This window comes from Papaver somniferum, chromosome 3, assembly GCF_003573695.1.
Source record: "Papaver somniferum cultivar HN1 chromosome 3, ASM357369v1, whole genome shotgun sequence".
Taxonomy (NCBI): domain Eukaryota; kingdom Viridiplantae; phylum Streptophyta; class Magnoliopsida; order Ranunculales; family Papaveraceae; genus Papaver; species Papaver somniferum.
This window is the reverse complement of record NC_039360.1, coordinates 10,478,072-10,494,022: the sequence shown is the minus strand read 5'-3', so window position 1 is coordinate 10,494,022 and position 15,951 is coordinate 10,478,072. Positions and strand designations below refer to the sequence as shown.

General features: G+C 35.6%; 1 protein-coding gene across 2 annotated transcripts; it reads left to right on the top strand.

Moving 5' to 3' along the window:
- The first annotated feature begins 5,298 nt into the window (after positions 1-5,298).
- Positions 5,299-8,092, top strand: LOC113355298. 2 transcript variants are annotated; one of them, XM_026598123.1, is made up of 2 exons: positions 5,299-5,674; positions 5,906-8,092. In XM_026598123.1, exon 2 carries the CDS (start codon positions 5,906-5,908, stop codon positions 7,721-7,723), a length of 1,818 nt encoding a protein of 605 aa, XP_026453908.1. In that variant the 5' UTR covers positions 5,299-5,674; the 3' UTR covers positions 7,724-8,092. The 2 variants fall into 2 exon arrangements, with proteins under 2 accessions (XP_026453908.1, XP_026453907.1); XM_026598122.1 differs by having other exon boundaries at positions 5,300-5,699.
- The last annotated feature ends 7,859 nt before the right edge of the window (positions 8,093-15,951 follow it).

The window sequence follows — 15,951 nt, the reverse complement described above, 5'->3', positions numbered from 1 at the left end:
CGTCTAGGTTTAGTTGATTTCCAAGCGTAATTCCAATTTACGCCTAGGTTTAGTTGATATCCAGGCGCAATTCCAATTTTACGCCCAGGTTTAGTTGATTTCCAGGCGTAATTCCAATTTTACGCCTAGGTTTAGTTGATATCCATGCGTAATTCCAATTTTACGCCTAGGTCTGCTATATGTCCAACCCAGGCGTAATTAATTAAACAAAATTAAAATTAACCAAACAAGGGTTGTTTGATCATCACAAAATTATATAAGATAAGGGGTTTTTGATATTACTTATGGGTGACCCGTTTTTGTCTTATTAGGTGACGCCCCTCTAAAGGAGTGTGACGCCCCAATAACAGCCTTCTTTTAAAAGGATAGGATTTGCAATTCAAAAAGGGCTTGCGGCGCAGCTTGTTGCGCGTTTGCCTGTTACGTCGATGTAATTGTTAACTCTCTTATTGAAATTAAAATTATCAGAAAAAGAGGAAAGATCCAAAAATAATCTTATTTGTATGCTTTGTCACAAGATTTTCACAAATTTTTCTGTAGAGCCCAAATGACAATGAATTCGAAAGTAATATTTCGATGATACATTCCTCTTATAAAACTATAGATTTCTACCAAAAATGAGCACAATTCAAGATATCAAGCCTCACAATCGAAGGACCTTATCTTTAACCGCCAATTTTTAATGGTTGATTTTCAAAGTGGTAAGTGGTTGTGTTATTCATCTCAGAATGTGTTCGTCTTTTTTTTTTTTTTTTTTTCAGAATTGTAGAAAACTTGTCAAACATGTTACTGGATTGCGACGTTCACGAACCTCGTAATAATGTTGGATGCACATATACCTCGTCAAAAACTTTCCTTTGGCATGTTTTTAATGGAACTTATTGTGCATATCACCTTTTAAACTGAAATTGCACATATCCAACCAAACGTTTTGCAATCCATGTTTTGTGCTGCTACAAGCAAGCTTAGTCTTTTCAGCAAACATTTTGCATAGGAAGTGTGGTTAAAGACTATGTTGGAATATATAGATATTGCACCACCACAAGTAACTGTGAGAATTCAGCCACATTTGGAAAGCTCAACAATATAAAGAAGCTAGTTAACAATGTAATGAAGAAATATTATCTTGTTTGTCACCTTAAGTAAAAAATGTATACATGATCTTATATTATTTGTGGATATGGTTAAAAGTGTGTCTGGATACTAGAAGTAGAAGTGAAGTGCTTCTTCACAAAAAGTTAATATTTTTGCTTTTAGAATTCATTCTGAAATTATATACCCAAATTATCTTATAAACTCTTTTCTTCTAGAAGTCGAGAAACAATTTCTGGAATGGTATCCAAAGAGGCTATCTGTTTCTCCAGAAGCTAGAAGCTTTCACAGAAAGCTGACATTTTTGCTTCTGGAAGTCCGTTCTGAAATTGTATATCCAAACTAACTTTTTTCTATTTGACTTATAGAAGGATGAAAAGCTACTTCTACATGTGTATCCACACATGTTATAAGTATTATTACCATCCTCATCCCCCCCTTTAAAAGAAATAGGATGACATGGTTTTAACCCTCTATTTTTTATTAAAAGTAGCAATCTTTTCTCCTAAATTATTTTGTTTTTACTAAAATTCTACTACCATGTATGTACAGTATCTACGTGTGTACGTAATTTGGGGCATATTATATAAAGCTAAGGTATTGTAAAAATATAAAGCGAAAACCAGAAAAAAAAAATTATTTTATATTAAAAGATATGAATGTTATGCGTAGATTCTAGAGAAAAATCATTAAAATTGATTGAGAGAGTGAAGTTTTTACATTAACAGATTCATAAGAATGTTAGATCATTTATTTTCTTCTGAAAACTTCTAGAGACCCCAAACTAAAAAAAATAAAATAAAATAATAATACTCCTAATATAGAGAATCTTTGATTTCAATCTTGTTTTGATAGGGACCTGAACACCTTAACAATTTTATCTCAGAGAGATTCTCGGTGGAATCTATGAGTTCTAATTTCTGAATTTTGTACCACTTAATCAAGCAGTCGATGAAAACATTAGAGGTTTTAGACTAACTTGTACTCGCCTCTTATAATTTGATTCTCAAATTCGCGTAATGAAAATAAATTAAGTATTTTAGGGTTGATTTTGATTTTTTTTGTTGTAAAATATCCACAATGGCAAACTTTTCTCAGCGAGCTCTCAAAAAATATCCACAATGGCAAACCAGAACTCTCATCCTAACTGAGATATTCGTCACAGTAATGGACCAAGATCAGGAATCTCAGCCGACATTGGATATTCCATGTGTTTGTTTACCCAGATACAACAAAAAATAATTGTTACATATTGCGACATATTATATTTACTTCAAGTTCACAATTGATGCTCTGGTTAAATAGTCTGTTTGACAATCAGAAGCAGAAATAGCTTTTCAGAAATTAACTTTTGGTGAGATGAAAAAAAATTCTTATAAAATTACCTTCTTATTTTGAAGAATCAGAAACACTTATATGCCCTTAGGATAAGTGTTATGAAGGAAATATGTGATAACGATGTGATATAAATCTGTGACTAAAGCTACTAAACCCTTTCTCTCTCCTCGAAAGCATGAAAGGTGTGCAAGAAACAAGATTTTGCTGAGATTTTCAATCCTTAGTTGGAAAATCATTTTTTTCTTCTTTTTCTTTTTTATTACTTTTTCCAGTTTAATATAACATGAATTTAGTATGTAGACCTTCAAATCGTATTTAATATAAGTAATTCCTAAAAACGAGGAATATTATCTTGTTTTCCTTTTTCTTAAAGCGGGTTTCAACTCTCACTTGTTCTATGTTCCCTTTGTTACCATAAGACCAAGAAATTTTTTCTAATTTTTGTGGCCATGCAAATATGTGAGAGAATTCACCATAAGACTTACACTATTTATTTATTTTGGTATGACTCGTCTAGATCTGACTGAAATCACCTAAATCATATGGATCTGACTCAAAATATTTGTTCTTTGAGATAAATTTGAATCAACTGATTTAGAAATATATGAGTCAGTGGCTTGATCCCATGAATTAAAGGAATTTTATTACCTGTCACAAACGGAAATGAGTCAGGGTTACGTCTGGATTAAATCCCAAGTCGGATCTGACCCAAACTAATAAATGAACGGTTTGACAGATGACTCATACTTAGTCAGGAGCCGAGCCAGCAAAAACAAAAAGAAAAACACACTTTGTTAGTGTTAAAGTCAACAGAATCCCAGAAGGCTAAGCACAATTTGCAATATTTTACTTTGATATAGCTTAACTGAAGCTAAGCGAAATGAGGTGAAGGTGCACCTCACTACGGGTAAGGGGATCCCTTAGCTTAATCACACAAAATCGAGTTTCCCCGTAATAATGCCAAACATTTCGGGGTTTTTTTCTTCCAAATTTTATCTCAACCGATTTACATAAATACTCGCTCCGTATCTAAAAACGAGGCACTTTTCCTATTTGCACAATTTTTAACGCAAGCATGTGAGAGAGTAGCTTTTTTAATTTATATCTATATAAATATCGTCAACAAAATATTTAATTACCACAATTTCCATTAATCATCATTAATTTGACGAAGGTAGCTTTGGAAGTTCATCATATTATTAATTAAAGGGCAATTTGGAAATATATGCATTTTTATTATTATTTTTGCGTTTTGAATATAGGCCCGTTTTTTTTTCTTTTTGAACTTTTCGAATATAGACCTGTTTTGACTTGGTTTCACTGTTTTTTTTTTTGTTTTGTTTTTTTGTGGAAAAAACTGATTTCTTCCAGTTAAGTGCAAGGTGGCAGTTATCTCACCTATTAAAAAGTCTTATTTACTCCAGAACCACATCTCCTTTGTGCAAGGTCGATTTCCCACCAACTAAAAGCCCCGAACCCTATAACTTGGGAATCCTGAACTTGGGAACTCTGCACTTCGGAATGATGAAACCTGAATCAAAAAACCTGAACCCTGAAAATAATGAACCATTTTGGGGAATGATGTAACGAACCTGAAAATTGTGAAACGAACCGAACCGAGATCAACGAACCTTAAAAATGATGAAGAAGGTCAATGTTGTAATGAGTAAAGGGTAAATATGTAAAAATACAATGGGACTTAGCAAAGATGGATGGAAAAGTGGAGACAAGCTTATATTTGAAAAGTTGAAAAAAACTGGTCTATATTTGTAAACTGGGTTTCAAATAGGCCTATATTTCTCAATTTAGTACCTCTTTTTCAGATACAAAAATCAAAAGGAAAGGTGCATTTTCAAGAACGGAGGAGTGAGCATTATTTATAGGTAAAAATAGTTTTAAGAAAAAATGGAGATATGATAGGAAAAAAAGATTTCAATAAACAAAAGAGTTAAAAGTGAAAAAATACGAATAAAACTAAAATCTTAAAAGCGAAAACTAAGTATCGTTCAAAATCACACGAAAACTTAGTTTCCTTTTCAACTGAATTTTCGTGTGATTTCCCTTAGCTCAAAGGCGTATTAGACCTAATCAACTCCTCATACGAACGAAGAGATTTCATATTAAAGTGAAACAAAAGATCATAATAGTTGCAAGGTTGTTAATAGGGGGCACCAATTTGCTTGGGATGTACCAAAATACAAATAACACAAAACAATATCCGCCTTAGGGTTGGTACACACCCAAACAAATTGGTACCCCATCAGCCGTCTTGAATAGTTGGATTTCGTCGTAGTTAAGCTCTAGCAGAGCGAAGCCACTACCATAGTGCTTTGCCTAACAAACACATATCACTTATTGCTTTGGCCTTTGGGTACTGACAAAACAAAACCCCCATCTCTTTGGCTCTTTGGCATGCGAAATCAGAATCCAGTACTGCTCCGAGTTAAATTTCCACCACTAAATTCGGCTCATGATTACTCACTCTTGACCATCGTCCAGAGTCCAGACCACTTGCAAACAAAGGATCCAGCGGAGAATCAATAAACACGTAATAATAGCTCCACCAACAGTAACAAGTCTCCCGTACAATGGCCAGGACATTAAATAACACGTGCCCTCTTTTGGTGGGCGGACATAAATACCCATCCAATATCTCAAAAGTCGTGTCCACGTGTCGGTGATATTTTGTCTTCTTACAATCCCCATACCGCAATTTCATTACAAATATGAGGTTATTTTAGGAATAAACAAAAAAGCACCCATGTTCTTCTACTTCGATGATGTTTTTTCTAGGGTATATAAACAAAGACCACACCTCGCAGAAGTATTTAATTCAAAAATTAATTTATTTCTGTAAAATAAATAAATAAATGAACTATTTTTTTATTTCTATATCAATCTACTAGTAGGATCTTTACGCTGAAGTCTGAATTTCCATCTTCATGTTCAAGATTTCCTTGTTTCCTTGAAAGGGTTGTTTTTTAAATCATGGGTTTGTTTTGATGTATGATTCTATTTGTGGTCTTAAAGAGTAAAAGAAAAAAAAGAAAATCTAACTTTATATATTCAAACCTTTTCTCTGTACATATTTTGATTAGTACTTTGAGCTGAAGAAGAAAGTGTTTTTCAGCAAAATTTATGGTGTGAATTAGCTCAGTGGTGAAACCCATTAAGTTTATTGAAGAAGAATCCAAGCTAAGCTTTCACATTGAAGAAAAACAGAGTACTCTGTTTTGGTAACAGAGTGAGTACCCCCATTAGCATTACCAGTAAGTTCTTCTTTCTCTCTTTGATGTCTGTAACTAATATCATTTTTTTTTTCTAAATTTTGTTTGTAATTTAAGAATTTGGATTGTGTGTCTATTGTGATGATAACCTAAATTTAACTAAAAACCGTTAAAAACAAATAAACCCTTTTTTCTTTTTGCTTTTTTGCGTTTAAATTTTGGGTTTGTTCTTCTTTATTGAATTTCAGATGGCAGAGAAAGGGTTAAGAACAGCATTATTTCCTGCAAAAGTATGGCAAAATTCATGGTTTTACCTGAGATTTCCAATCTTAGTAATGGTGGTTTGTATGGGGATTTTAGTTATTTATGGTATTGATGAGTTAACAATAAAAACATGGAGGAAACAGCATTATCCGCTATTCAATATTTCAAACAGCAATTTATCAGATTTAATGGTTACTGCATGTGAAAATGGAACCTGTGCTTATCATCAAGATATCTTCAATGCAACTCAATCTCCACAGCATTTAGTTTCTCAAAATCCGAAAAAGAAAAAGCATTCGGATGTAATTCAATCTCCGAAACTTTTAGTTTCTCCGATTCCGAAGAAGCATTCGGATTGGATTTCGGTTGAGTTAGAGAAGAATTTCACATCGAATTTATTAACAAGATGGATGCTTCACGAACCATGTATGAACTGTTCTACATTTGATATTCACATTCCACTTCTGGATGGTTTGAAGATGGAGAAAATGAATAATCTTGTAGAATTATCAGCTGGAGATGTGCATTCTTTTGATTTTCAGGCTGTGGATGAGTCCGGGAATCCGAAATGTTTAGGTGGTGATTATTTCGAATTGGATCTATCTAGTGAATTATGGAAATCTCGTCCGCCTATCGAAGATCACGGAAATGGTTCTTATTCTTTTTCATTGCAAGTTCATCAAGATTTTGCGGGTGAATTCAATTTGACGATTATTCTTTTGTATAAACAGTTTCAAGGTCTTAGATATGTTCCTGAGAAGTTTGTTTATCAGAAAGAGCTTCGTCTGATTCCTGTCAAATTCTATAAAGACAATGCCACCACCGCATTGCCTGAATTGGAAGCTTGTAAAGTGTCTGATTTCTCTCGGACAATTTGGGCAGGCCGGTGGACGCGGCATGGGAGAAACGACGATTGTGAAATCAGCCACGATGGCCGTTATAGATGTCTGGAAGCGGATTTCCCTTGTAAAAATCCATGGTGTTTTGGTTCATTAGCTTCATTAGAGAGTAATGGTTGGGTTTATTCAAGTCATTGTTCATTCAAGATTTTCAATCAGAAATCAGCTTGGGATTGTCTGAAGAACAGATGGATTTTCTTTTGGGGTGACTCGAATCATGTCGATTCAATCCGTAACCTTCTCAATTTTGTTCTGGGGTTAACTGAGATTGCAGCAGTCCCGCGAAGGTTCGATATGAATTTCACAAACCCGTTAAATTCTTCAGAATCTGTTCGGATTACTAGTATTTTCAACGGTCATTGGAACGATACAATGAATTATGAAGGGTTGAATTCCCTTAGCAATGGAGAGTATAGGGATCTATTGAAGCGTTATTTCTCCGAAGCAACCGTTCCTGATACAATGATTATGAATTCCGGCCTCCACGATATCAAGTTCAGGAGCATTAGAGCCTTCACCGGTGGAGCTGATTTCGCCGCAAAGTTCTGGAAAGAAGTAATTGATTCAGTGAAAGCAAGAAATTTGACAGCACCAAAACTTTTGTACAGAACGACGGTGACCACAGGAGGATATGCAAGAGGGTTAGGATTTAATCCACAGAAAATGGAGGTTTATAACGACGTCGTTTTAGATAAATTGAGAGAACACGAGATACTATCAGGTGTTATTGATGATTTCGATATGACATTTCCATGGCATTACGATAACCGGTGTAACGATGGTGTACATTATGGAAGAGCTCCAGCAAAGGCAAGATGGAGGGATGGAGAAATCGGGCATCAGTATTTTGTGGATCTCATGCTTGTGCATGTGATTCTTAATGCACTCTGTGCAGCAAGATAGGAATGGAATGGACAAGAAGATTTTTTAAGGGATGAGGTACATACAGCTTTGATTGAGCCAGCCATTGTTGGTTGGCAAATTCTGGCCGAGTTAATTATGGATGGCGACTGATCCACATTCGTCGGTCACAGAGGGGATGGCATTCTTTATTTGTTTAGCTACTTTGTACTTACACTATAAGGTAGAAGAAGGGGTAGTAGTTTTTGTTTGTGCAAAGAGAATATACCCCATAATATGAGATTTGAATTTTTACTAGATTTTTTCTTTTCTTTTTAGGAGAGAAAGAAAATTGTATGTAGAGCAAATTATTTTTATGTAGATTAATAATGATAGTGATTACATAATGAATGAATCTTTTGTTTCTGTAAACTGTTATTGATAATCTCTTTTAATGTTCATAACGACACATTAACTGCGTAAACGGAAAAAAGAACTCATGTTTTTGACATTGGTAATCATGGCCATGGGTTTCAATAAAGAGTTTCATTATTGATTGAAATGGTAAAAGAGTTGTTTTCAGGACACAACACAGAAAGTTGTATGCTTCAAAATAAAAAAAATATATGAAAAAAAACAGAAAGTTGTAGAAATGCTTTGAAATTTAAGTAGCAGATAGATCTGCTATTACAGCCAACTGAATTTATTGTGGCAAATCAGTAGCCCAATTAACTGGATTCTCCTCCAAACTAAACCCAAAACTTGGCTACATCATGTGCAAACCCCCAAAATAGGAAAAAACTCTCCGGCACATATGGAAGATAAGACGCAGGTAGATGATCTTGTTAGCAGGATAAAGAAGGATATTGTGGATTGGACGGAACATAGAAGAAACATAAATCAGAGTAATCTCGCTGTAACTGAGATACCATGGACTCTACCACAATCTGGATTCTGTAGAAGTAACTTTGATGCTTCCTTTTACAAGTTCAGTAAACGTGTAGGAGCTGCACTAATAGGAATTGATGATGCATGTGGATTTCAAGGTGCCTGGTGCATACCATCAGCAGCAGAGAATGAGGAGCAGGCTGAGGCACTAGCTGCATATGAATCAAAGGAAAGGCATTATAAACTTATAATTGGAAGGAAATTGTCTTAATGTGGCCAATGCTTTGAATGTAAGCCAAAGTTCTATCAAGTGGACAACTAATTCAACAATTAGAGATCGTCTTGAAACTCTTTTAAGTTTTTTACTAAGTGGTCTGTTTCCCATGTTCCAAGAGAAACAAATAGTGTAGCTCCTGAACTAGCAAAAAAAGCCCATAGTAGTGTGGTTTCTATTTCCTGGGAATCTAATATCCCTTTATGGTCAGAGTCCCCCATCAGAGGAAAACTCTGTAACAATCAGTAATTTTATTGAATGAACTATCCTCTCCTACTAAAAAAAATGTGCAACAAGATTCGTCTCTTGCAACATAACAACTTTTCTGAAATCAGCAAGCAAATTTAAACTACCAACTATGAAATTGCTAGGGTGCCCTTTTAATAACTCTATGGAGAGGAAAGAAAACTATTTTCCATTACATTACACAGAAGAATCAATTGCACTTTATAGTCTGTTAATAAGCCGACTAACAGCTAGAGTATAGTACGTGTGAAGCACACGTTCACACTAACAAAAGCGCACACGTTCACACTAACAAAAGCTTAACGCAGTTATCCTTCACTGAAGCATAGCTTATCCTTCGCCACTATACTCTGATACGCCAACACACTTCACTGACATATACCTAGACTCAATTCTTCATGTTGATCGTATTTCTAATACTATCTTTACATCCCTACTAGGAGTAACAATAGGACAAACAAGAAATAAGTGAGCACATGTTTCAATATCATAACAACATAAAAAGCAAACAGGAGTGCTGGTTAACCCAAACCGAAATAATAATTCATGAACCTTAAGCTTATTACGACACAACTGCCACCAAAATGTCTTAGCTTCTGAGGGGAATTCATAGACCATATATGTCCGTCAATCCCTATTAAAAGAAGCATTACCACAAGTACAAGAAAGATTTTGTCAATAGGCTACTTTAACTGTAACATTACCTGATGTATGTCCCGAATAGACCAACTGACCTGTGGATAAGCAAAAGAAGGTACAGGAATAACGTCAATATCATTCAAGACGTAAGCGGGAACAGCTTGTTTCAAATCATCCAAGTCCCAGTTCCCATTAGATCTATCCATAATTTGGCCAACTTTAAGATGAGGATCACAATTTAAAGGAATATCCATAATGGCAGACAAAGGGTAAGGGCAGACACAAGGGTCAGTCCAAAAATTAACAGCGTCTCAGGTATCAATAGCCCACTTAATATATCCCTAACTAGATCTCTACCAAGAATTCCTCTCCAACTATAAGAAGACCCCGGTCGCTTACTACAGGTCTTCATTTTTGAAATACTTAGCCTGTAATAATAGGGTCAAAACAGGGCTCGTTTCGCCAAGCCGGCTTAGCCAAAAAAGCTTCATTATTAGCATCAAGATCTCGAATTCCCAGACCACCCATAGTCATAGAACAACAAATCCTAACCCAACCAATTACATGCATTTTATGATTACCTTCCCTATCATGCCATAAGAAGTCCCTGCGAAATTTATCAATTTTCTTAGTAATGGACTTAGGAAGTTTCAACACATTCATAATATGGTTAACCACAGGGTCAATAGAAGCCGTCAAAACAAGGTTGTTTAACCTGGTAAGCATATTGTTTTTCCATCCCTGCAACTGCAATCGAGACTCATTATTTAATAAAGTTAGTGGAAACAGAACGAACTAACACTATCATTCTCAAACAAATTATGCGAAATGATATGGCAAAAGAAGAGAAATTGCTATTTTTCACAGCCAAATCCATAAAATCAGCAAGGACTTTAAGCCCAACAACAAACAGGCAACGGGATAAAAGATCCCCGTGTCTAAGGCTGCTAGAAGAAGTAAAGTGTTGCGAGGGGGATCCATTGTTAAGAACTTGAAAATCCGCAGAACTGACGCAAGCATAAATCAATTGTATCATAAATGGGTGAACACCAAAACAAGAGAGAACATACTGTAAAAAGTCCCAATTTAAACTATCATAAGCCTTGTTGAGGTCCAACTTGATTGCCATGTTCTTCAAGTTATGTTGTAACGTAGGAATGATAAACTATGACAAAAAAAAAGAGTATGACTTGTAAAAACAAAATAAAAATGCGTTAACATGGATTCATAATGCAATGATATTCTTATACGGAACAGGGTGGTGGTAGCGATGCGTGAAGAGAGATGTTGTGTGTGATAGAGTGGAGAATGACTATGTAAGGGAGGGTGTGTCAGTAATCTCTTTTTAAGGAAATAGGGATTTTAGAAGGTGGGGGGGATTTTTTTTTAAATATACCCTTATCCAACTTAAAAAATCTACCCCACTTTCTAGAAACCCTGTTCCTTAAAACTGCGATAACCAAAACACCCTTTCTTATACAGTCTTTAAGTTGACTTAAGCAAGTTGGCTCCACTTCAGGTTTGGGCCAACTTGATGAAGTTGGTTCCACGGGTGGAGTGGAGTCAACTTGCTTAAGTTTGTTCGACATGGGGAGACAACTAGCAGAAGTTGGTTCCATGAGGGAAGACAACTAGCAAAAGTTGGTTCCACATAAGTCGCCTTGTATTGAAGTTTCTTATAAACTTGGAGCCACCTTGCTTAAGTTGGTTCAACGGGTGGAGTCAACTAACATAAGTTGTTTCTACAGGTGAAGTTAACTTGCTGAAGTTGATTCCATGGGTGGAGTCAGCTTGATGAAGTTGGCTTCACACGTGTGATTTCAAAAAGCTACGTGAATCCACATGTTAAGATCAAAGTTCACGATTTATAGATTTGCAAGGACCAAACAATGAAATTTGTTGGTACAGACACAGTACCACATTAAACATTAGGTTAAAATCAAAATAGACTACTTACTCCCAGTGAAACCTACAGTGTTCACAATATACTTTTTCTACTTTACTATGGTCTATGGGAATAAGGATCATAATGATGAAGATAGTGCACAGTTAACACTGTATAGATCTTACAGTAGTTGTTAATTTATGGCCATTTACATAAGGCATAGAGATATGAGTTCGATAGTTTGACTTGTTTTTCTAAGCCTTACCATTCAGGATCTTCCAAAATGTAGAGAACAAATAAGTCTCCCAAGATTTACAAATGATGGCTAGAAATATATTAAAGTGTCTTATTTCAAAATTATGAACATGTGAACAAGATATCCTTTAACTACAGCCTAATCAAATGAAGGTTTTCTACAACCAACTATCTACATCAAAAGTAATACCAAACAATCAGAAAAAGAACATACAACGGGCGTATATGGATTCATTTCCATATCAATATCAATGTTTTGTAAGATATTTTGGTACTCGTAAAATCTAAGTACATACAACAATGATAAAGAAATGTAGACAGGTTAGATAGTACACGAACCAGAACCAGAGCAACCGCACACTGAATAAGATATTTATGATATGCTCCACCTTCAGGCTGCAAAAGTAAAAGAACAAGCGAGCTGTTAATAACTTAAGTCATAACTGTGAATAAGAGTCCATATCAGTAACTACCTGGAAACCAATAAGCCGGTATAGTAGTTGTTGTGGTGGAGGGAGGTGTTCTAAGATCTTCTCTACTAAGAAACCTTGTTCTAAACCAACTCCAGTACACAAAGGATTAAGCCTGGAGGAGCCTTACCAAAACCAATTTCCTCCAACGCTGTTGTCTTTTCCACATTCCACATTTAATTAACCATGTTTAGGGGGGGCAACCATTGCACATTAACCACCCGACTGGAACTGCGAGTAGTACCTGGAATCAAAGAATTAGGAACATGTTGAAAAACAAAGTTATTGCGAGCCAGCCAAATCTACCATAAAAGTTGAGGAAGTACAAATTCCCAAGAAACATGAAATACAGTAGCTCTAAACTTTAAGGTTTGCTTAGACCAAGTGACTAACTAGGATCAAGCGGTCCCAAAGGTGTATTACGTAATCCCGAATGTTGTTTTAGAAACAGCCAAATAATACAAACAAGAAATAAGTGAGGACATGTTTCAATATCGTTAAACATAAACAGCAATCTGGAATAGTTAACCCAAAACGATATAGTAGTTCAGAAACCTTAAGCTTGTTATGATACAATTGCCAATCCCTATTAAAAGACGCACTACCTCGAGTACAGGAAAGTTTTTGTTTCAAATCATCCAGTCCCAGTTCCTATCAGATTTATCCATAATGTGGCCAACTTTAAGATGAGGATCACAATTCAAAGGAATATCCATACTGGCGGCCAAAGGATAAGACCGGACCCAAGGGTCAATCCAGTAATTAACAGTGTCTCCGGTACCAGTACCCCACTTAATAAATCCCTAACTAGATATTTATGGAAAATTCCTCTCCAACTATAAGAAGCCCCTGGTCCTTAAATACAGGTCTAAAAATTTTCATTTTTGAAATACTTGGCCTGTAATAATTGAGTCAAAATAGGGTTAGTTTCGCCAAGCATAGTCTTAGAACAAGGAATCTTATACCAACCAATTGCATGCATTTTATGCTTACCTTTCCCTATCATGCCATAAAAAGTCCCCGCGATATTCACCAATTTTCTTACTGAAGGATTTAGGAAGTTTCAATACATGCATAATATGGTTAATAACAGGGTCAATATAAGGCTATAAGCTGTCAACAAGCTGGTTTTACCTGGTAAGCATATTGCTTTTCCATCCATGCAAGCGGGACTCAATATTTGATAAGATATTGGAAACATGACAACCTTTGATTTAACTTGACACCTAATATGTCCTTAAGGGTCTGAGATTGACACCTAGACAAGTTATTATACGTAAGCAAGAGTGATCTTGCAATTTTATTCTTATATGTGGAAACGTAACAAATACTACGATTTTACTCACACAAATATACACCAGGATTCTTTCAAGCTTCAACCAATTCAGTTTCACGAAAACATGTGTTCAGAAAGGATTAAGAAACCTAATCTAATAAACCTTTTACAATCTCTCCTGTACATACCTGACCCTCCTATTGTTCGCTCCACAGAAAGTGATAGGAGGTTTTAAAATACACCCTTATCCAATTTGAAAAATACCTTTACCTTCTAGAAACCTTGTTCCCTTAAACTGAGATTACCAAAATACCCTCTCTTATATAGTCTTTCTCCTATAAAAAAAGGGTAATTCAGTAATCCCTTTTTACGGAAATAAGATTTTTAGAAAGTAAAGTTACATTTTAAGTTGGAATAAGGATGTACTATAAGGGTTATATAAGTAATATTTAGTCTAATTCCTCTTTCCGACTTGATTTTTGATTTCTCGGATGGAGTCAAGCTGTTGAAGTTGGTTCCATGGGTGGAGTTAAGTTAACTAGCATAAGTTGGTTCCACGGGTGGAATCAACTTGATGAAGTTATTTCACCGGCGTAGACAACTAGCATAACTTTGGTTCCAGAAGTGGAATCAACTGTTGAACTTGCCTCCAAAACAGAAGTGGAGCCATCTTGCTTAAGCTAGTTCCACGGTTGAAGTCAACTAGTATAATGGAGACAACTTGCTGAAGTTGGCTCCAGGGGTGTAGTTTCAAAAAGCTGTGACTTTATATATTAAGATCAAAGTTCAAAATTTATAGATACAGATCAAAGATATTTCACATGCTTCATCCACAAACACCATGTTAAATTTAAAATACATTTGCAACAACCAAATGATGAAATATGTTGGTACAGACACAATCACGTGCAACACTAAATTAAAATCAAAATAGACTACTTAGTCCTACAAAACACACTGTTCACGACAAAGCGAAACTAGTTCAGGTACATTTATTTGATTGTTATCATTGGAAATATTTTTTCAATGTATGGCCCCTGAAAGCATGATAACCTGGGAATTATGGCTTCATGAAGTGCAGTATTCTTTAAAAGTCACCCAAAATTCACCAATGCTGGCAATTTTTTTTAGAAGTGTCTTATTTTGAAACTATAAACATGTGAACAAAAATATTCTTTAACTACAACCAAACGAAGATTTTCTACAGTCAGCATTGTACATCACAAGTAATTCAAACACTCAGAGAAAGAACAAATGCAATGAACATATATGGATTCGTTTCCACATCAATAACAGTGTTTTGCAAGATACTTTTCTACTTATGCAATCTAACTTGGATAGATACGAACCAGAGCAACTGCATACTGAATAAGATAGTTATGATATGCTCCTCCTCCAAGCTGCAATAGTGAAAGAACAAGTGAGCTGTTAATAACTAAGGTCAGAAACTGTGAATAATAAGAGTTTTATATCAGTAACTACCTGGAAACCAATGAGCCTGTATAGTAGTTGTTGCAGTGCAGAGAGGTGTTCCCAACATCGTCTCTACTTAGAAACCTTGTTCTAAACCAACTCCAGTACACAAATGATTAATCCTAGATGAGCATTAACAACACCAATTTCCTCCACCGTTTCTTTTCCCATTGCTTTGATTTAGAACCCTAACATTACGACCCTCTCTACATTTACAACAAACAACAGCAACACTACCACCTTCAACTCCACTAACCCTTTTCTCAAACTCGTAATAATTCTGCAGCTCCTCATTTCTTACACTTCCCTCGCATGCATACCTCAATCCCTTCTCCATCTGGTGTTGCCATCACAGTTTCTGAATTCTTTCTTCTTTCTTTTCATTTCCTTTAATCGATTCAAATGTGCCATTAGAGTCTCTGATGCTTCCTTGAAAACCCCCCATTGACTTGAAACATCGATATGTTCATCGATAACCCTAAACCAATTTCAACTTCTTCATTCTCTCATTTTTCCTCGGAAAAAAAGAACTTATTCTTCATTTCTCCTTCTTCTCATTATTCTCTTCACCGGACATTGAAGGAAAAACATAAAAATTGAAGATGCTGGTTCTCCAAAAACACCAAACACCTTGAGATTACAGTTTCCAGCGCCGCAATATGACCGTGAAATTACATCGGAGATCTCCAGTGGTTCCGTTTGTAGTTGAGCAGAGAACAGTTGATCAAAGTATTTTGAAGATTTTAATCTCGACAAGATTGTTTCCATGGGACGAGTCCTTCAGATCTGAATGTTTTTATGTCAAGACTGAAGAGGTTATTTAGCAGGAAAGCTGCCTGTGAGGTTATCTAGGGCTGACAAAAAGACAAATATGGTCGTTTAAGG

Excerpts from the sequence above, each read along its gene's own strand:
- LOC113355298 (XM_026598123.1), top strand. The coding sequence starts at position 5,906 with ATGGCAGAGAAAGGGTTAAGAACAGCATTATTTCCTGCAAAAGTATGG.